The sequence below is a fragment of the Molothrus ater genome, chromosome 13 (assembly GCF_012460135.2).
Source record: "Molothrus ater isolate BHLD 08-10-18 breed brown headed cowbird chromosome 13, BPBGC_Mater_1.1, whole genome shotgun sequence".
Classification (NCBI taxonomy): Eukaryota; Metazoa; Chordata; class Aves; order Passeriformes; family Icteridae; genus Molothrus; species Molothrus ater.
The window spans coordinates 17589813-17611460 of NC_050490.2; the positions used below are offsets into that span (position 1 = coordinate 17589813).

At 48.2% G+C, this 21648-nt stretch overlaps 2 protein-coding genes across 2 annotated transcripts in view; one reads left to right on the forward strand and one right to left on the reverse strand.

The window, feature by feature from the left end:
• LRRK1 (leucine rich repeat kinase 1) overlaps positions 1–12222 on the forward strand; it is a 69328-nt gene extending 57106 nt beyond the window's left edge. Inside the window, 5 exon segments of the mRNA XM_036389603.2 lie at positions 936–1053; positions 2335–2451; positions 7421–8256; positions 8819–8920; positions 10811–12222. Coding sequence (XP_036245496.1) covers positions 936–1053; positions 2335–2451; positions 7421–8256; positions 8819–8920; positions 10811–10988 — 1351 coding nt within the window. The 3' untranslated portion in view covers positions 10989–12222.
• A 3995-nt stretch (positions 12223–16217) lies between these two features.
• CHSY1 (chondroitin sulfate synthase 1) overlaps positions 16218–21648 on the reverse strand; it is a 76717-nt gene continuing 71286 nt past the window's right edge. Inside the window, 2 exon segments of the mRNA XM_036389804.2 lie at positions 16218–20135; positions 20138–20969. Of these exon segments, the coding sequence (XP_036245697.1) occupies positions 19378–20135; positions 20138–20969 (1590 nt within the window). The 3' untranslated portion in view covers positions 16218–19377.

Here is a 21648-nt window from a genome sequence, read left to right on the forward strand (position 1 = left end):
ATTAATGTGTTCATTATTTGTAACCATTAAGCTAATGGGGAAGGCACATGATTTGTTGCTGAACTATTTGCTTTGCCATTTCTGGTCCCTGGTCAGTTGTTCAGTGCAGGCAGTGTAACTTTTCCTGCTGAACTGGTGAAGCACAGGGCACTCCCAGATGTATTTTGAATACATGGATGTTGTCCAAATATTCACAGCAATATATCTCAGTGAATCTGCTTCCTGACTGGACAATCCACTTGCTGGAGACTGTTGAATAACAAGTTTACTCACATGTGACAGATTTCAGGATGTGTAATTGCTTGTGCCACAGTTGGTAAAACATCTGGGACTCACAGATGTGGTTGTGAATATCCAGTTATTGTTCAAACATCCAAACTCAATAAACTTCCCCAAACAAACAAAATCCTTTTAGCTACAAAAAAAACTACTAATTAGTCATATTTATAAATAATTTTATTAACTTAGAGATCTTTGCTCTGTAGAATCATGCTCCTCTGTTTATGTACTGGAATAATAATGAAGCCAGATAATAGCAAGGTAGTGAACTTGGAGAGCAGCTATTCCCTTGAGAACCAAATGGGCAAGATGGGCTGAGACTTCCCAGTTATTAATTACTGCTGTTCAGCTGGATCTGTTTGTCTCACAGCTCCATTACAGGAACAGACCACATACGTCCTGCTAACCCTGTGCAAAGTCAGAGAGCTGAGTGTAAATCCTCACAGAAGCAATTGCACATCTGCCCCTGAGCAAGAGCCAGGGCACATCTTTCTTTTCCTTCAAATGAGAAATTTACAGTTTGGAGGGGTGTAGATCCTTGCAGCATCATCCACATCTGAGCAGTTTTGTCATGGCTTGGTCACAAGTGCCTCAAGTCCCTCAGCCCCATGCAGGAGGAGTGTTGGCTGTCTGAAATTGTTGCTTGCTCCTTTCAGGAACTACACAGTGGTGAACCTGGAGAAAGGAGTCATGGAAGTGCAGAGGATGAGCTGCCCAGGAATGAAGCTGTGCTGCCAACTCAAATTTCAGAATGCGCTGTGGGCAGCCACGGAGGTGAGCATTGCCTGTGCCCCCTCGAGAGGGGTGACACTAACAAAGAGAAAGGGCCTGTTAAATTAGTAAAGCCAAGAGTGTGTGAGACAAAGGGCGTCTCAGATGAGCAGTGACTTTGCATCTGCTGTCTCCAGGTGTTTTGTTTCTGCCTGACACACAGCTCCAGACTGTGCCTCCCAGAGCGACCGTGGGAACCTCGGCTTCCCGAGGGGAAACTCTGGGCTGGAGCAATCAGTGCCCAGGGGTTCATCTGGGAAATGTCCTTATCTGTGGGTGATAAAGGGAGGCAGGGACAGAAAACATGCATTTAAGGGTGGGGTTTTGAAAGAGGCCTGAGGGATTTGAAGGTTGGTGGGAAATGGGTACCCGAGTTTTGTGTTCGCCGTGGAAAATTGCAGCTAAAAAGATAAGAGTGAGAGAGAGTGGCTGATTTATCCCCCAGAGCCCCTGGCCACCCATCAAAAAGGGCTGTTAAGTGTCAGCCAGCTCTGACACAATCATTTCACACAAAACAAAGAAAAAAAACACGCAAAAAATTAAATGTACCTGAAGTTCAGTGTTTTAGAGTGGGGGAGGAAAAAAAGGCCAGACTTGTTGAGTAAATAATTTGTGTTGGCTATTTCACTCTGCCCTGGCATGGATGCTGTGAGTATAGAATTTTTTTTCTCTCCATAAAAAAATAAGATATTTTGACTTTTTCTCTTCTCAAATAGAGGTAAAGCTCAAATACTCTTTCTTTTTTCTTTTTAATAATAATAATAATAAGTCTAGAAAAATTTAAATTCAAAGATCTTAAAGCATTGAATTTCCACCTTTTGGATGAGAATCAAAAGTTTGCTGGTTCCAAAACTGAGTGCTCTTGGTCAGTCTGGTAGATTTAGGAGGTGTGGGACAGGTGTGATTGCACATAAAATGTAATGTCCCTCAAATGGACAGATAATTGCAAAATAACATACAACCTGCTTCAATTGTTCTTTGGGATTTTTGCATTCAGGTTTGTCAGATGCTGCTTTTGGATGTAGTGATAAAAACTCTACACTGGTGATTTTTGGTGACTTTTGGATAATGCATATATTGTCCACAGCCTGTTCTGGGGAATGCAGAACCTGCTTTCTACTCACATGCCAAAGGTTCTCCATTAAAAACAGAAATTTACTGTCTGGATATCAAAAAATACAAATAAACCCCAGTTTTGGAACCAATTAGATCTTGCTCAGGTATCAAGATATGAAAAGCAGGGGGGTGGTTTGCATTTATAGAGTTTTATGTGCTCTTTCACAGGACCAGAAGATTTCTGTGTATGGATTGCAGGGCATGTGTCCCTTAAAGACTCCACTGAAGGGTTTAGACACTCCTGCCACTGTGAGCTGCTTCCTGGTGATGCCTCTTCTGAAAAGGGTAAGGAACAACCCAAAGAAAAAGGGGCAGTAGTGAGACTGTGCTGCTGAGCCAAGCTGCCACTCTCAGCTGGTGCTGAAGGACTTTGCAATGCCCAGGAACATTTTGGCACTGCAAGGAGAAGGTTTCCAGGTCTTTCTGCCTCTGCCAGAGGACAGAGGTGTGGGCAAGAACCTGAGTCAGGGGACCAAAGCTGGCACTTCCAAACCTGCTGGGAAAATAGTCAAAACAGATCAAATTCCTCAGCAAGGAAGTTTTCCAGCTGCGTTTCCACTTCACTGGAACACAAGATTTGGGCTGATCAAACAAAGTGGAGAAGACATGAAATAATAATTATAATAGAGATTTGTTAAGTGCTAATGCAGGACGTGGGCACATCCGGCCTCTTGTACCCACTGTTTTCCTGGCTGTGCTGTCATTTGTGTGCACAGTCATCCTGAAATGTTATCTGGGCTCAGCCACACTCCTGTTTTGGTTTTGAATGAGAACACTTAGATAATACAGCTGGTTTGGGTAATTCTCTTATGGGTAACAGGGATAATTACTCTTATGGACATTAAAACAAGGTCTATGTTATCTGCCTTGCCCTGAAATTGCCACCATCCCGTTCTGGTAGGAGAGATCTGACCTGGGTGCCTATTGTGGGCAAGCCTTGGGAGATGTATAAAAACTGTTTTCCAGCTAAATTACCTCCGTTTGCTTACAGCCACCTCAAGTGAAAATATGTAATTATGTTCCAACATTGCTGGTAGCTGTGTAGTCTTTGCAAATGCCAGCAGACTGGGATGTGTCTGAGAGCTCAGCACAGGGCAGCTCTCAGAGCTGCTGGTTTATACCAGGCCTGTCCTGAGCCATTGTCCATTTCTGGCTCTTCTGCTGGGATTGCTGAGTCTGAGGCAGATGGTTTGTGTAAGGTGTGCTGCTGCACTCCAAACATGGTGTAAGTGGAGCTAAAGTAGGGCATTGATGTAAAGTTGGCACAGGGCTGGATTTCTCTGCATCTGTTGGCTTTCCTTGGCTCCCAGACCTGCCGCATTTGTCCACCGTGGAGTTTCATTTCTGATGTGTAGGGCAAATTTCTTTTTCATGCTGGCTGATGTTCCATCCAGGACAGTCGAAGGAGCCTTTTGCTTTCAGCTTTTCCACTGTCACACAGCTTGCAAAGCCATTCCTCAGGGGTTACAAGTGGCTTTATGTCTCCTGGTTTCTATTTCCAGTTTGTGGCTTGCCTAGAAAATGTCATAAATAATGCCAGGCCCTACAATAGCAATATTGAGTCTAGACACCTCCCTTCCTCCCCCAACCCTACCCAACCTTCCAGAAATCCACCTCCCTTCAGCTCACTCCTTCTTAGTTTATTGGACTTACTTTTTCCTCTCTCCTTTCTATGAATGAGTTTGGCAGTGAAATGGCCAGAGCAGCAGCCCGGGGATGTGCAGACCAGGCTGGCAAGAACTAAACCAGCCAGTTCTTCCAAAAAACCTATGTGGAAAGCTTACACTTGTCACACTCACTGCCTGGCCAGCAAGCTGTATCAGAGTTATCACAGTCACTGCTGTCCAGTGGAGAAGAGAATTGCATTTCCCTTTAGCTGGTGAGATGTGAGGTAACTTTTAGTCAGAGAATTGCCAAGGGATGTTGCTGGGAAGGGGAATTCTTTATGACTGCCTTGGGAAGGCTGATCCAAAAGAAATAGTTTCCAAAACTTGGTTTCTCATCCAAAGGAAGCATCATGGAAATTTGAAAGCAGGCAAGAGGGGCCCAGAATCTGAAACTCACCCGCCAAGGAAAAGTCTTGTACAATTTAAGCTTTTTGTTGCATGCTTTTTGTCACCAGGATGATTCTTTTTGGTAAACAATACAATTTTCAGCAGAAAAAAAAACAAACAAATTAGCAAATGAGCAGGTTAAAAGGGCAAACCAAGACATAATCTGCCTTGGTAGAAGAGAAGTGGAGGGAAGAGATGTGGAGGGAGACAGAAACCTGAATGGGTGCAAATCTTTGGCCCCGCGCAGACACCTGGAACACGTGGAAACAAAAGCTGCATTTAAAGGCTGCAGCCAGCAGTGCCAGACCCTGTGGGGACAAGAGGAGGAGGAGGAGGTGACCAGGCCCTGGTGCAGGATTTTTTGCCATTCCTGCTGACCTGCTGGCAGGGGGACGGGACGTCTGGAGCCGGCTCATCCCCGCTCATCGCTGCGGCGCGGCCCCGCTCGGGGCCTTCCTCCTGGCACGGCCCCGCTGCTGGCAGCACGGGGCCTTCAAATGCACTTTTGTTGCTGTGTGTTTTTGTTGGCTCCTCGTGGAGCCCAAATGTTGAAAATGAATTCTGAGAAAGTTACTTAAGGTTTCTGGAGGCTGCAGCCCTGCCTGCCTTTGGTGGCTGCTGGAATACCCTGATCAGGGGGGCTTTGCTTCACCAGCACTGGGTAAAATCTGGCAAGAATTAACTATGGCATCTGTGGGGAGGTGGTTTTTGACATGGTCTTCTGCAGAATTGGTCACTCCCTCAGCTCAGTCAAGTGGGAGATGGCAGGGTAAGGGCATTTCTCAGCATTTGCTCCTTGTTTCTTATCTCTCTGAGAGATAACAGTAATGGCTGGATAGAAACAGGTCCTGATAGCCAAGACAGAAAGCAATAAATACCCCAATGGAACAAATACCTTCCAAATTTGCTTCTACCATTGTTCCATCCCAGACAGGCCAGTTATTACTGGTAACACCAGGAGGGCGTCAGTGACCCACCTCTCCCTGGTTATGGTGCTGTCTGCTCAGTGCCAGGGAAATTTGGCCTGTGGAACTCAAAAGGGAATAGGGATTCTGTTCTGTAGTAGCTGACACTAATCAAGGAATTGAAAATAATTTTTTGTGAAGACTATGCTTGGATAATTCAGCGTTATCAAATCAAATGAGATAAAATTATAATCTCTGAAGATTTTTATAGTGTCCTGTGTCATGCTAGGAGCAGTTCAGGTTGACATATACATTACAGTTAGTGTCTGATGTTCCCATTTCAATTTAAATTTCCCATTTCTAGTAAGAAATGCCTCTTGTGCGGGGTCCTTCAGACTGAAAAAGTTGGACCATTTTTTACCAGAGAAATATGGGCTGTTCTGCTTTGTTTTATTCAGTTTTAAGTAATTGAACTCCCTTCCAAAGAAAAAGTAACCCAAAACCCAGCTTGTGCAAAGCATTGTGCCATGATCCAACTTACTGATGCAACTCCTTGGCAAAGGCATTTCCAGGAGCCTTTGCACCAGATCCACATGGCAGCAGGAACATGGCACTGAGCACTGCAGGTCGTTGGGGTTTCTTTTAATTAGTGGTTAGAGAATTGGGACTGGACTGAGTTAGTCCAAGCCCCATTTCACAACTTTCCACTTGCTTTCCTAGTTTTTCCCATTACAGTAAAATTCTGCTGTGATTTGGATTAGTCATAGGGGCTCAGTGCTCTCGTGGTTTTACTCATACTTGGTAAGCAGAGAGTGTCTCTTTGTCCAGGACTCAAAATGAGCCTTTCAAGCAGAGCTGTCAATTAAATAACACTCACCCTGCACTACCTGCCCCTCAATAGCCGGGGAAAGTCAGAATACTGATTTTTCTGTGGATTTACTGCCTGAGAACTATTGTCTAGGCCTGGCAGAATCAAGATCCCTGGAAGGGCACAGGGGTGCCTTAATTTAATTTTTGCATTCCCAGCTAAGGGTGACTGAGCCCTCAGCCCCTCACTGGCATCCTGGGCATGCCAAAGGCTTTCCACTGGTGAGAGGCTGAGGAGGGACAAGGTTGTGTCAGCTCTGTGCTGCTCTGTCTGGTTCTGTTTGGTTAGCTGTGCTTAGTCCAGGCAGCAAAGAAGTCCTGGGTAAAATGGTCTTTATTTAGAATTTATTGCTCCACAGGGAGGAAATAGAAAGGCCTTTGAGGTAAGTATTGTTTTATCTGCTTCACAGATGGGGGAGTTTCTGGTAGAGGCCCAAGGTCACGGGAAGTTTTGTTCCCAAGAGATCAATTTCCCAGCCTGTTTAACAGCATTTTGCCCCGCTGGGACGAGCTGGAGGAGTTGCTGAGCCGTGGCCTTCTCAGCAGCTCCTGCCCCTGGGACACAAGGGATGCATGGCCCCGGAGCTGGAGCTGTGTCCAGCACATCTGTACATTTAGGGACAGGTTTTTACCCACCTGCAGAATTGTTCGTGCCACTTGGCAGGTGCTTTGCTGAGCTGCTGCTGCTTCTGTGCCCTGGGCTGGGATGTCTGAGCTGCCAGGGATCCCAGAGCCAAAGTACATCCCTGGGAGGAGCAGAGCTCTCAGAGCAGCAGACTCTGGATGAGGAGCAATCACTGGATGCTCTTGTTTGGGAGAATATTGGCTCCCTCTTTCCATTTTTACTGCATTTCTTCCATTCCTCTCCTACCTACATTGATAGCAATAGCTTTACTCCTTTTTGGAAGTGAGCCGGGTTTCTGCAGCTGGATTCCTGGGATCATGATGGCTGTCTCTGAACATACTCCAGCTTGAATTTGTTAACCTTCAGGGCAGGCTGCCAGGTCCGTCTGTCCGCCCCTGCCAGTAGAGAGGTAATACTGGGTGAAAGGAGCCTGGCTCTGCAGCAGCTTCTAGGGAATGACTCCTTTTTATGTTGTGTTATCGCTGTTCTGGGGTAAGTTACTGGTGTTCTTGCAGAATGTGAGAAGCAGGCAGAGCTTCTGGGAATGAAAGTTCTTCTATTATAAAGAAGTAAAGAAACAGGAAAAAATTCTTTGCTGTGAGGGTGGTGAGGTCCTGGCACAGAGAGGTTGTGGACTTCTATCCCTGGAAGTGTTCAGGGCCAGGTTGGATGGGGCTTGGAGCAGCCTGGTCCAATGGACAGTGTCCCTGCCCATGGCAGAGGGATGGAATGAGATGATCATTTAGGTTCTTTCCAACCCAACCATTCTGTAATTCCATGAATTTTTTCTCTCTTTCTCACAGAACTCATATGTGGTGCTGGCTGGCTTGTCAGATGGACTGGTAGCCGTGTTTTCAGTGTCCCAGGGCCTGCCAGGGGACAACTGCTCCTACCTGTGCTCCCACACAGCCAACAGGTCCAAATTCAACATCCCAGACAGCGACCCGCGGCAGAACCCGTACCCGGTGAGGGCCATGGAGGTCACCAGCGGCGGGGCCGAGGTGTGGTACAGCAATGGCCCCGGGCTCCTGGTCATCGACTGCGCCTCCATGGAGATCAGCAGGAGGCTGGAACCCTTCAGCCCACCCTCCATCATCACATCCATCGCCTGCAACTCCGAGTGCCACGGCGAGGAGGTGCTCTGGTGTCTGGATGACAAAAGCAACTTCCTGGTGATGTACCACGCCACCAGCTACCAGCTCTGTGCTCGCTACTTCTGCGGGGACTGCAGCCCCCTCAGGGACATGTTCACCATCCAGCAGCCCTCGACTGCCATCCCGGCCACAGCCCCCATCAGCCATGGGGCGATGGAGAGCAACCCTCCAGGGGATGTGAGCATCATGTACAGCCCAGACGTGGGCACCCAGATCCTGAACCACCAGGACTCGCTCACAGATTACTGCTCTGTGTCTTCCTACTCCTCCTCGCCTCCCAACGCGGTGACCCGCTGCCCCTCCAGCCTGCCCAGCTCGCCCTTGAGCTCTTCCAGTGCACCCTTCTCCACGGATTTTGAGGAGTCTGAGAAATTCCACGAGCTGAAGGCTCCCCTGGATCACGATGCTTCACCTGTGGGTGATAACACAGAGCATCTCCAAGCAGTCAAGATTCTTCCTGTAAAAGACCTCATCTGGATCCCCAGGTAAGTGGGTCACTTAACCAGGCAACTTAGTCAAAATCCCTCCTGGCTGAGCATGAGATTAACTCAGGCTAATTCAGCAGCTTTTACATTCCCAGTATGATTCACCTGGCCAGAAAGTCAAGTTACCATTGAGAAATTCTGTTCCCAGTATAATGGAACATGGATTTTCTACACCTTTTGGAATTATGCAGTGTTGAGCAGAGAAATAGAAAACCTTGCTGGGTTGGTTTCAGCAGAATGAGAAGGGGGTGGTCAGACTCCAAGCTGTGTTTCCCCAGCTACTGAGGAAACAAAGAGCAGCAGGCAGGCTCCTTGCTTGGACACAGCCCTGGCAACTCCTGCTGCCTCCTGTGGAGCTGATGGGAACCTCTGGGAAGCTGATTTTGCTTGTCACAGGATCTCTCACTGCACTGGATTCAGGATGCCCCCTTGGCATCACGGTGCCCCCTCCCTGTGCCTGCAGGTGGGCATGGAGCAGAGGATGGATATCCAGCATGGATCATCTTCAGCTGACAGCATCCCCAGTGCTGAGGATGTGACATTTCCCTCATTTCTCTTCCAGGAGAGGAGGGGACATCATCGTTATCGGGCTGGAGAAGGAGTCGGGCACGCAACGGGGCAGAGTGATCGCGGTGCTGAAGGCAGGGGAGCTGGCTCCCTACGGGTGAGGCTGGCTGGGCACACCAGGGGCACAAGGGGGTGGGGATGCACAGGGGGGCTCTGCAGGCTCTCAGGGCTCTTGGGAACTTCCTCTTGGCTTCCAGCAGCTTCTGAGGAGTTCCCAGTGGGAGAACACAGTTGCTGAGTGCACATCAAGGCTCTTAGAGAGGGGCAGACAGCAAGGAGAAGGCTCTGAGATTACAGCCTGGTCTCCAAAATCCACAGAGACTGAGCACCCCATAATGACACAGACAGGATCGAGTTGGCCTGATCCTGCCTGGTGCTGGCTCCCTTTGCTCTGAGGGCACCTGGCAGAAGGTCAGAGCAGCCTGGCAGACTCGGCCCCGTGCTCAGAACAAGAGGTGTATTTATGCCGAGCACGGCGCTTGTCTGTGGCTGCATTCACGTGGGTCAGGTTGATGTTCTGGCTCTAAATGAGCACCTTTGTGCTGTGGGCAGTGACAGGCCGGGGGACGGCTCCTGGAGCACAGGGGAGAGCAGTTAGATACATTAATTTAAAATGTTTCATACAGAGAAGGAGAGTCAAGGAAATAAATAGCTGCTGGAGAGGTGGGGGTGTTCCTGCTGATCACTTAAATACCGGTCTGGGATTGTACTATTTATGTCCAAACAAATGCAGGTTAAGCAGTGCTAAGGATTATAAATGATCGTTTATTACTGCCAGGTAAACACAACAGGAGATCAAAAGGCTCCTGCCATTCCCTCTACTCTGAACTGAGTGTCTTTATCAGTTAGCTGGGAGGAGAGAATTCTCTTTATTGGTCACAGGTACTCTTAGGCTGGTTTTGTTTCACTGAGATTGAGTGTGGAGTTCAGGCAAAGTGATACCACATCTCACACCTGTCCTGCCCTGCTGCCTGGCTGGACCAGGCACCGTGGCCACTGACCCTCCCTGTTTGAGCAGCAGGATAAAGAGCAGGAGGGGAGGAAAGGGAAGGGGCTGCTCAAATGGCAGAGCAGAGCAGGGAGGAGAGGAAAGGTAGGGGTAGTCTGTAATTAAAGGGGGGCAGTCTGTAATAAAAACTTTGTAGAGGCAGTCTGTAATAAAAACCAGCTGCCAAGGATAGTCCTGTGGCCAGTGCTCCCAGCTGGGTGCCTTTGTGGGGAAACACTTTGGCACCAACCTTCCCCATCTGCAATGGGAGTGGTAGAAGGAGCCCAGTGAGGGTTGGACTCCTGTCCCTTGGACCCTGCAAGGGAAAAGTCTCATTGTCTGCCCAGCCACCTCCCTCTAAGGTACCAGCAGGGCCAGCTTCAACAGAGGCCATGAAGGGAAGGATATACAACACAGACCACACGGATCCCTGAGTGCTGCCACAGCTGTGCCTGCTGCTCTGGGCCAGGGGCTCAGACCCTGAGCTGACACAGGCAGGCTCCATCCCACTTCCATGCTTTATTCCAGGCTGTGGAAGCTCTCAGCAGCCTGTCAGCTGTGTTATGATGGAGCTGTTCTGAAAATGCCCAGCTGGCAGCAGGAACAAGAGTCTGTGGATTTAGCAAATCAGGAGATTAGCAGCAACTTCAAATGCCATGGCAGACTTAAGCCCCCACCTGCATATTTAGGCACCTGAATCCCTTTAAAAACCTTTTCCCATGTCACTGAGCTGCTTGGTTTTGATGTGACACAGTTTCTGATCCCTGTCTTTGTAACATTCTCCTTGCTAAAGGATTTGCAGCTTATAAAAAGCTTGCGTAGCTGGAAGGGAAGCTCATGAGCCAGTGCTGTGCTCACAGAGCTGCCCTTCCCTGCAATGCCCTTCCCTGTAATGTCCTTCCCTGTAACTCCTTTCCCTGTAATGCCTTTCCCTGCAATTCCCTTCCCTGTGACATCCTTCCCTGTAATTCCCTTCCCTGCTCTCTGCTCCTTCCCCAGGACTCTGGTGGATGCGGCTCTGGTAGCGAGGGACACGGTGGTGTGCTGCTTTGAGAACGAGCACATGGAGAGGTGCCTGGCTGTCTGGAGGGGCTGGAGTGCCAGAGACTTTGACATTTTCTACCAGGCCTACGAGGAGCTGGGCAGGCTGGAGACCTGCATGCGCAAGAGAAGGTAGTGCCCGTGGCGCTGCACCCAACATCAGCGGGAGCGTCCTGGACTCGGAGACACACCAGGGCTGATGGGGGGACTGCGGGTCTGGTTTGCTGCTAGTGAGCACCGTGGGGTTCCCAGAGCCCCACCAGGGCTTTTGGGGAATGAAGAAGCCGCTGTGAGCAGGGCTGGGAGCTGGGCCAGCTCCCTGCTCTGTCACACGCTCCCCTGTACTGGTGAGAGCAAAAGTGGCTGCAGTTCTGTTCATCCCCCGATTTCCAGTTTGTTCTTCCCCGTTTTGAATTCCTTCCTCACCTTCAGCATGCCCTGGCTGCTGCTGCTGTTGTTGTTGTTGTGTGTGTGTCAGCCAGGAGAGCTCCGTGGGCTCTGCCCTGGGTGTCTGAGCACGTCCCAGTCCCGGCTGCCTGCTGGCCGGCAGCGCGGGCACCGAGGGCTGATTCACCCTGTTCCCAGGAGGAATGCATCTGCTGGAATCCCTGCACTGTGGGGCTGCTTCCCACCTCCCTGCAACTCCATTAGTTAGGGTGTGTGTCCTACTTAGGTGTAGATCCTGTGTAGAGACACCCTGGTGTAGGACCCAGCGAGAAGCTGTGGCTGGCCACTGCATTTCTGGTTCCTAGAAGCTGTAGTGGTGCTGAGTTCCTGTGAGGGAGCCCAAAACAACCTGCCAGGAATGCTGCACCAGGAGTGAGTGAGTTGGCTCATGGCACTGCTGCCTTGTCAATGGAGCTGATGGAAAACAAAGCCACTGGGTGTGACAGATATTCCTGATGGAAGAGAAGGGAGCCCCTGACCAGAAAGGTTTATAAGCTGTCTCTGCTCCACTCCTGTTTCTCTTGGGAAATGCACTCTGGAGCAGCAGGAACACAATAAGCTCAGTTTGCCTGTGTATCTGTGCAGCTTCTGCCCACCACAGCTTGTATTTTATCTTCATTAGTGGCCTGGGATGCTGTATTGGCTCTAAATCCAATTGCACTTAATTATCCCAAGCATGTACAGCAGTGTAAAAAGTGCCCCCAGCTAAGCACCCTGTATAAAGGTGTACAGTTTGAATTTTGGACCTTTCTTTTTCTTTTTTTTTATCCCAAGAATCTCATGTGAGCATCGGCAAGGCTGGCCAAGGCCGAACGGGCAGGTTAACCCTCTGGTTCACATTTCTGTTGCAGGCTGCTAAAATATCCTTCTTCAGAAACAGAATGTATCTTAAAATAAACTGATTCCTCCCCAGGATGACACTGCATTGGTGGTTTTTATTGGAAACCCAACTGGCACTGGGTGTCTGGGGTTTGCAGTGTGATTCAAATGCTGGTTGTGATGAGCACAGCTGGAATCAGGGCTGTGAGTACTGAGACTGTCTCCATTCCTGGCCTTGCCTGTGACTGTCACCCTGTGCCTCTCCAGCAGCTCATAATCAGGTATGGCAGCACCAAAATTTCCCTCCCTTGCCAGGACACGCTGTCTGCCTTTGTCTCAGGGCTGGGCTGAGGTCTCATGGTCACCTTTTCCAGCTACCAGATTCCTTTGACTTGCAGGAACTCTTCCTGTGATACCTGAAGTCCCAACAGGAGCTATAAAGGGGCTGATTCTTTCATTCAGCCTTGCAGGTTTCCTTTGAGGAAACACCCTGTGGGACAACCACAGCAGTTCTTTACTGTCCCTGTTGACCAGAACACCTTGGGTGCCGTGCTGCTCCCAAAGCCAGCGTGGGCTTGTGCCCACCATGGGCTGCCCAGTGCCCATGGGGGAAGCTGGAGCATCTCCCAAACCTTTGGTGGGCCCTGGCCAAGGCCTGGACACAACAGGGCCTTTGTTCTGCTGGACACTGCTCTGGGGCTGTTGCTGCACAAGACCCTTCCTGACACACCGAGCCATCCCCTGCTCCTTGCCAGGTGGGTCAGGGTGCTCAGCTGGGGAGGGAGCAGAAGGGGGTGGCACCTGGGTTTCATGGGACCTCTGAGTGGTGGGTGTGTGTCTCAAAACCTCTGGGAGCAGGGGGTTGGTTCCCAAAAGCAGCTGAGAGCCTGAGTAATAAGAACAAAATCCTCCCCCTTCAGCAGACCTGAAACCTCATTAGCACAAGGCTCCATTAAGTGAGCACTGCACGTGCTGCAGGAATGATTCCCCAAGGGCAGAAATAAACAGACATTAAAACCAAAATTAAATCAGCTCCCACCAGTTCAAACAGTTTGATATTTCAGTGCTCCTTTCCATCTCTCCCACCAGCAAAGCCTGTTCTCCTGATGGCAGGTACAGGTGAGGGGCATCAGGGGGAAGGGGTGGGGTCACAGCCAAAGGCAGGAAAAGCCCCAGAGCCCGGGAACAAAGGGGCAGCACGAGCCCCAGGTGTGGGTCTGGGGGAGCTGCACCTATCTCAGTCCTCACTATTTTATTTCAGCTGATAAATATAAGCTCAAGCAGGGTCCTGGCAGGGGGTTATTCCTTCTGCTGCCTGAGGAGAGGCAAGAGAACAGATTGGGCTTGGTGCTGGGGGGGAAGCGGATGCTCTGGGAGTGGATTAACCCCCAGCACCAGCAGTGGGAGGGCAGGGGGTGCCAGGCGTGTTATTTACTCATAAAGGAAGCAAAAAGAGATGAACAGGACCTGCCTGGGATTAACTGAGCCCAAAAGCACCCCCAGCTTCACTCCCTCACTGCTGAGAGCAGAGCCACACAGCTCCCTGGGCTTTTCCCTGGAGTGCTCCATGGTCCTTTACCTGCTTTGAAAGGATTATATTCAATTGGATACTGATTCCTATTCCTGGTTTGGGCTGTCTCTTTGCTGGTATCAGTGCAGAGTCAGGCCCTGGGATGAAGAACAGCTGTGCCCAATATCCCAGTTCAGGGCATGGCCTGAGTATTTTTGGGAGGAGGCATGACGTAGGGACAAATCACTGGTTGCATCCCATATCCTGATGCTCACTCAGGACATTGTGGGGCCCCAGCACTGTGGGTGCACAGACCCCACCAGCCTGGGGCTGTCCAAACCCAACCTACCCCTCCATGTGTAAGAAAATGGGAATATTACAGCTCATTCTGCCAGGAAGGGAAAGAAGGGCTGGCTCTGCCTCATGGCACACAGTGCCCTGCACAGTGGGCAGGAATTGCTGTAATTTGATATATTAGAGCATAACCCCACCTCTTGTGCCCCCAGGACAGGGAAGGCAGGTGAACATTGACACAGCAGCAGGATGCTCCTCATCCCACACAGCACCAAGGGCTCTCAGCTCCAGCATAAGGAAAAAGGTGATTTCTAAGGGAGGTGGGGAAAGGGGCAGCACTGGCTGCTTTGTATTCTGCTACAGAAAGGACAGAGGAAATGAGTTTTCTTTAAGCAAGCTTGAAAAGGACAGGAAATATCCTGGTTATTTCAGGCCTGTCCTCAGCTTACCCCTGGATGGGAGCTGGGTTGGGCTTCAGGGGCTTAACCCAGGTGGAGCAGGGTAAGGATGGGGTTGGGGATGGGGATGGGAATGAGGGTGGAGATTGTGATGAAAATTAGGGTGAGGATGGGGCCAGGGATGGAACTGGGGATGGGGATGAAAATGAGGAAAAGGATGGGACCAGGAATGGGGTTTGGGATAAGAATGGTGCCTGGGATGGGGCTGAGCTCACCTGCTCAGCACTTGGGAAATCACTGCCAAGTGATGCTGGCAGAGGGACAGAGCCCATCCCAGCCCATGAGTGGAACATCCACAGCTGTTCAGGTTTCCCAGGGCTGTTATGGTCCTGCCCCAGCACTCAGAGCCATCCTGGCACAGCAAACAGCCTTTATCTGCCCCACATCCCAGCCTGTTTGCACTGGAAGTTTGTTTTATCACAGAACCACTTTAAACTCTGCCCCTTTTGGGAGCCCTCTAGGTGAAAAGTCAGTAATAAACAAAGGTGGTGTTACTCTTTTGTATTCTTTTTCTAAAAGGTGGAGCAGGACCCTGACAAAATCCTCCTGACACCCCCAACCAAACAGGGGGGACCCCCCCATTTCCAAGAGAATCCAGCCCAGCCTGCTGGAAATGTTGGAGCTGATTCAGGTCAATTAAAGTTGAGATTTTTATTGAATTAAAGTGTGAAAGTAAATTCAGCCAGCCCAGTATTTGGGCTGGGTTTTTTTTTTTATGTTAATTTAATTTTTTTCATTCCACCCATAAAAGTGATTTAGAAGGTGGTAGGGATTCCTGGGCTGGAGGAGACCTGGGAGATGGTTCTGGAGCTTGGAAAGGACGTGGACACACTCCTTACACCTGGGAGTGTCGGCAGCAGTTCGGACGTGAGGAATAAAAGTGCCTCTGGCAGCAGCAGCCAGGTAAAATCCAGGAAAATAGTTGGAAAGGATTCCACATGGGATGCACTGCCTTGGCTGGGGAGCCCAGGTTGTCTCCAAGGCTGCCTAAGCCTGGAAGGAGGTGCCTGTTGAGCTCCAACTGGGATCAAACCCCTGAATTTGCTCTGGTCAGCACATTAACTCACATTGGCAGAGTCCACTGGGTACAAAACCTTCATTAAAACAGGGCAGTGTCCCACCAGCCCAGGGATCACCAAGGCCAGAGCAGAGGAGGAGCCCAGTGGGGCCTGGACCTTCTCCCCATTTTTAATGCCTCTGCAAGGTTTTCTTTCCAAAAGCTCCCGGCTGTGGCTGGCTGTGCAAGCCGAGTATTTTTAGCAAGTATTCATGCGAAACAGCTCAGGATAATAATTTGCAATGTAAAGTTAGAGGCTTCCACAAAAACTCAGAGTAAGCAGATTTGGGTCAGCAGGACTTTGTGCTGATTGTGCTGAAAGGAACCATCCAGCCAGGTCCAGGGGAGCCACACGGGGCTGGAGCTGGGCACTGAGTTTTCCGGGTAATAAACCCCCACTGTGCCCACAGGACCAAAACCTGAAATCCTTCCATGGGCTGTGACTCTGCAAAGTCACAGATAAATAATGTCCCATGTAAACAGTCACATCCAGCATGACTGTCACCAGAGTACCCACTGCCTTTCTGGACCCACATTTTCCCCCATCTCCCTTGGCCTCTTTTTGCCATCGTTGATCCTTGAGCAGGAGGGAAAAGCTTTGAGAAAGCAGAGTTAATAAATCCAGCTCCTCATCCAGGGGTGAGCAGAGAAGGTGAAGGGTTTAACACCATGTCCCCAGGGGCTGCAAAGCTCTGTGTGGGTGGGAGTTTTACTGCTGTGAGGATGCCACAGCATCCAACCCAGGTTACCTGCACCAGAATAACGAGGGAAAGAAGTGTCTCACATTTTTAATTGTTTTAATAAAGAACAGAAGCATCTCTACAGACAGGACGTGACTGGGCACCACATCCTTCATTTTCAGGATGACACCATCTCATTTTCTCACACCTCTGTGGCCCAGAGGAAAACCCTCCATGATTTTCCTGCTTCCTCAGGGTGAAGGAAACTTCTGTTCGAAGCAAACAACCAGAGTAAATTGAGGATGAAATGTCCCAGCCCCAGAAGGGATTTTTGTCAAGGCTGGGTTAGCACCTACCAGCTGATGATTTCCACTTCTGTCCAGTTCCTTACAAGTGGGGCAGCAAATGCCACTTACTATAGTATAAAATGGAGTTTATGTGTTTAGACTTTGTCATAAAGGGTTATAATTAAAACTTTACTTTAAAATGGACTTCTCTTAAGTTGTGAGTCCATAAAATATGTGATCAATTGCGATGTGAGGCCTCGAGGGCTGCTGCAAGTTTGGTACAGAACTCAGTCTTAATAGAGATTTGACAGCAGAATTAGAACTGCAGCAACTGAGGAAAAAAACCCCAATACCACATGGTGCTGTTCTCAAAATGGCTTTTTCCAGTTACATTCTGCTTTTACCAGCTGTTATGGGCTAAAAAAAGTCCTACATAATCATAAATGTTAATAAATACAGTACAAGTACGGGCTTTTTTTCCTCCTTTTTGCTGCCATTCTTTGGGGTGCATTTTCTTTAAGCTCTTTTCTGTACCACAAATACAAGCTGGGTTTTTTTGTTTGTTTGTTTTGGTTTTGGTGGTTTTTTTCTTTTCCCTTTCCCTTGTGTGAAGAAACATCTCTGCAATACCTAAGATTCTTGCTTTGGGACTTAATTTTGTCCTCACACCAACACCAAACAACTCCTAGAGCTATTAAAAAATAAGTGTTCAACCCACTTAGTTATTATTTTTACTGTGTTTTGAACACACAAAACATTAGGGCACCAAGGACCCTTGTCACTGTATGCATTTGAAATGTACACTTAGGGGTATTTTCAGGCAGCAGAAGTACTTTTAACATTTTCATAAGGAAAAAGCCAAAACCAGGGAATGGCACAGCTCATCAGCACCAGCTCCTGATGAATGGGTTTTTTCTGCCAAGATGTAAACCCTGGGCTCATCCCAGACCACAACACAGAAGTTAAAACCCTTTGGAAGAGAGAGATCCTTTTACCTGGGCTTACTTCCCAAGTGTGTGACTCTGTGCCTCTGCTGGGTGGAACGACATGGACTGACAACGTGAGCAGCTCCAATTGCAAATAAAAAAATCTTTATTGCATCTTAGAAGCAAATCTTAAAAAAAAAAAAAGAAAGAAAGGAAAAAAAAAGAGAGGAGGAAAAGAAAAATTTTCCATGCACCTACATCCTTGGGACTGTCACCAGAAAATGATGAACATTGTAAGACACAGACTCTATGCTAGTTGCAGTTCATATTCCATACACATGTAAACAATGGTTATTTCTTCTACTGGAATAGCAATTGCACTGTAAGATCCCTTCAAACGTGGCAACAACCACCAAAGCCTTGGGTTTTCTCCATTCCTTCACTTGCCTCCACTTCCCAACGGGCAAAGGGCAGGCAAAGTGGAACTGAGGGCAATGGGATGAAATGGGGCTGGAGGATACGATAGAAAAATATATTGTTCGCTGGTTTTTATTTTCTGTTTCTGCTGAGCAGGATATTTACAGGTACATAGGTCCCAAGAGATCATCTGCTTCAATGACCATGTCCAGTCACTGTCTAAGTCTCAGTGTACAGGGTTCCCTATCTGGCTTTAAGGCACTTTATTTAGTGTATTTTCTCTTACCTTGCTAGGTGTTAACTCATAGGGATCACACTTTCCTTGTATTCAGCCTCCTCATCCCCAGTTCCTCTTAGAATACCAAAAAAATTCCTAAACTCACTGAAGTCATTCCAAAAATGTTGAAGAAATTTGGGGGAGAAAAAAAAAAGATCCATGAAAAAATACTTTAGAAAGTAATCTTTGGAGATCATTTACTGTAAGTATGATGTACACTACCTTATCAGTGAGAAGATGCAATACATTCCTAATATATATATATATATATTTACACACGCATATATATATATATAAAATATTAAAATGACTAACAGATATTCAAGGAAAGGTCAAGAACCTAAAACAATGGATATTAAATAAATTAACGGTCTAGCAGATACAGGAAAAAAAAAAAAGTCCCAAAACAAAACTAGCAATCAAATGTAATAATTGTTCCCATTAACATCAGGTGACCGAAGGAATGGACGCGATCGGGCGCGGGACACTCGGGGCAGAGGAGTTCTCCATGTTCTCCTCGGGGATCTTGGATTGTTCATTGTGTGCTGTCGTTTGGCTGCCAGAGATTCCCATCCCCAGCCCCTTCCCCTGGCTCCTCAGCATTCCCTGGTGCCCGGCTCAGCCTCGGAGGGCAGCTGAGGACAGAACACAGAACCCACCACGGCTTCCCCCAGCATTCCAAACACAACAATTTCTACAAGGACTAACCGGATCACGGCTTGTGCTTACTTCCTTCCCTTGCCTGCCCATCGTAAGTGGAGGTGTATTTTTAAACTGAAATAATCAGCTATTAGGGAAAAACAAAAACCCCTCCTGCGATTACCACCCTTGCTCATCGCCACAGCGACTCGGATTTTCTAACGCAATTTGAGAATTAATGGCTAATCCTGAACCAAAGGAGCAGAATCTTTGCACGGTAGCAGTCACACCAAAAACATTTAGACACAGCGTTTTGTCACTTGGCTTTGCACGCTCAGGTCCACATTTACAGAATCCCAGCCGTGAAGACGGCAACGGAAACGGTAGGAAACAATCTTTTGTTCATAAGGAAATTCTAATTCAAGTTAGATTTACGCTGATCAGATAACTCTTAAACAATTTTTTTTTCTTTTTTTTCTTTTTTTTTTTTTGTTTGAAGGCAAATATTGATCACAGTTTTGTTCAAAACCAAAAACACAACAACAAAAAACACCCAAGGGCCTTGTTCTTCTCAAAACGAGCGCTTTGTAAGAAAACAACGATGATTTCTAAAATATATCCTGTGTGGTCTTTTAAAAGTGAATTATCAAAAAACATTTTCCCAAAAATAAATTAGATAATTAAAAAAAAAGTCTTTTCCAGCATAGCTGGACATTAGGCTGTCCTCACTGAGCCATTAGTATTGCTGCTTTTCCCAAAATTTGGGTCGTTTTTTTCAAACCATATTTCAGCCAGCTGTTGTGTGGACCCATAAGTTGAAGCTTTGGACCCCAAGCACATTTTATATTGTTTTGGATCAAGATTAGGGTCACAAAAAACAGGGTGATGCACATGGACTACTCCAATTTCTTGGCTTCTGAAAGTTTTTAAGCCAGCTTGAATGACTTTGTTAAATAGATCTACATCTTCAAGGCCCCAACCTTGGATGGAGACATCAAAGCCACCCGCTCGAAGCAGGTCACCTTTGTAAATACAGGTGATACCAAAGCCATAGTTCCTCCAGAAACCTGTTTTCTGAGTGAAGGCAAAATGATTGTCACTAGGAACCTTTCCACTATAAACAATCTTTGGATCATACTGGCTAAAAATGATGGGAAAATACACTTGCTGACCCAAAACTGTGTTGGCTCTACACCGCTGGAGGAATTCTGTGGTAAACACTAAGTCAACATCACAGAAGAAAAGTAAAGATTCGTTCTGGAACTGAGAAGATCCGACTTCCAGAGCCAGTGCCCTTGAGAACTCCCCCGACACCGGCAGAACCTGCATGTCAGCCTTGGGGTATTTGGAGCGGTAATCTCTCATCAGCTCGATCTGCTTTGCTTTGTCAGGGTTGGAGTTGGAATTGAAAAGCAGGACAACCAGCTTGACGTTCTGGTTTGGAATGAGGCAAGTCTTTTCAAAATTCCCATGAACCTCGCAAACATGTCGAACCGCCCGGAGAGAGGCATCAGGATGTTGATCTTCTTGTCTTTGAGCTCCTTCCTTTCTGCTTTGGACCTGCTGAGCTGGAAGGGGACAAACATCTTCAGTGAGTTGGAGAGGAAGGACAAGGACCCAGAATCCTGGTTGATTTTGCTGGCCAGCTCTTTGGCGTCCATCTCTTCATGCTCCATGAACTGGACCTTGCTGAAGGTCTGCTGCAGGTACGCGTGCCTCCTCACGGGAACCGTCATCTTCTTCCCTTTGTGCTTCTTGTAGAGAAGCAGCAGGTCCAGCACGTACTCTGCTCCGTACATGGGGTTCACCCTGCGGTATCCATACTGTATCTCCTTGAAATCAATGATCCTCCCCCGCGTCTTGGCGTTGGCGTTGATCATTTCCATCACCTGCATCACGATGTCATCCAACGCCTCGCGCTGGGACGAGTCCATCCCTCTGCGGGGCGGCTGCCCGTCGGCACCCGAGTACAGATACTTCCCCGTAAGGAACTCCCACTCCAGGATCTCCTCGCGGTGGCGGGGCTGGAAGCGCATGAAGGAGGGCGGCATGCCCAGCTGCAGGTCCTCCTTGTGGATTTCGGTGTTGCTGTACTTGCTCATGAGCACGATCTCGCGGTGCAGCTGCACGGTGCGGTGGCGCAGCTCGGCGATCTTGCGGCTCAGCATGTAGCTGTGCAGCCTGTACTGGTACGGGGGGTTCTTGTTGGGGTGCAGCGTTATGGCTCGGTGGATCTTGCTGTTCCTCAGGTCACGGATGTAGCCTTTCTTGTTCTTCTCGTAATTCTCATAGAACAGCTGCTGCATCTAGGGGAGAGAGAGAGAGAGAGAGGAGAAGTCAGAGCCTGGCAGAGCTGACCCTGTGAACGTTTGCCCACGCTACCCTGCTGGGAGAGAATTCCCCCTCGCTCACAGGGCCAGAAGGCTTTCTGAATAAGCTGTGCTTGGGTTTAGGCACAGGTTGTAGCAATACCAGCTGCTATTCAAGGAAATTAAGAGGATTATTCATTGTGAACTGGTGAAAGAAACATCTATAATGGATTTGGGATTACTGCAGCCCATTCTAGAGGTATCACCGGCGGCCAAACAATTCTGCAGTAAGTCCATTGTAAGCTCATTTCACAACAACAACACACCATCACCAGGAAAATAACACCGTGAAGTGTTCACTGCAAAACTCTCATTATTCATTTGTTTCCCATTGTTTTCATATAAATAATAAAGAAGAATAAAAAGGGATGCCATGTACATACTAAGCAAATCGGACAACACCTTTTCCATTAAACCCAAATGACATTTAGGCATTAAAAATCCAGGTTTAGGCATTAAAAATGCAGGTTGCTGAATGTTTTAGTCAAGATGCCAAATATCGTAACCTCAAGTGCTGCAATGCAAAGCTACATCTGTCATTTTAAAATGTCAATGGACAGTAAAGTGCACCTGAGATTCCTAGAGTTCCAGAAGTCAAGTAATACAGGATGCACAC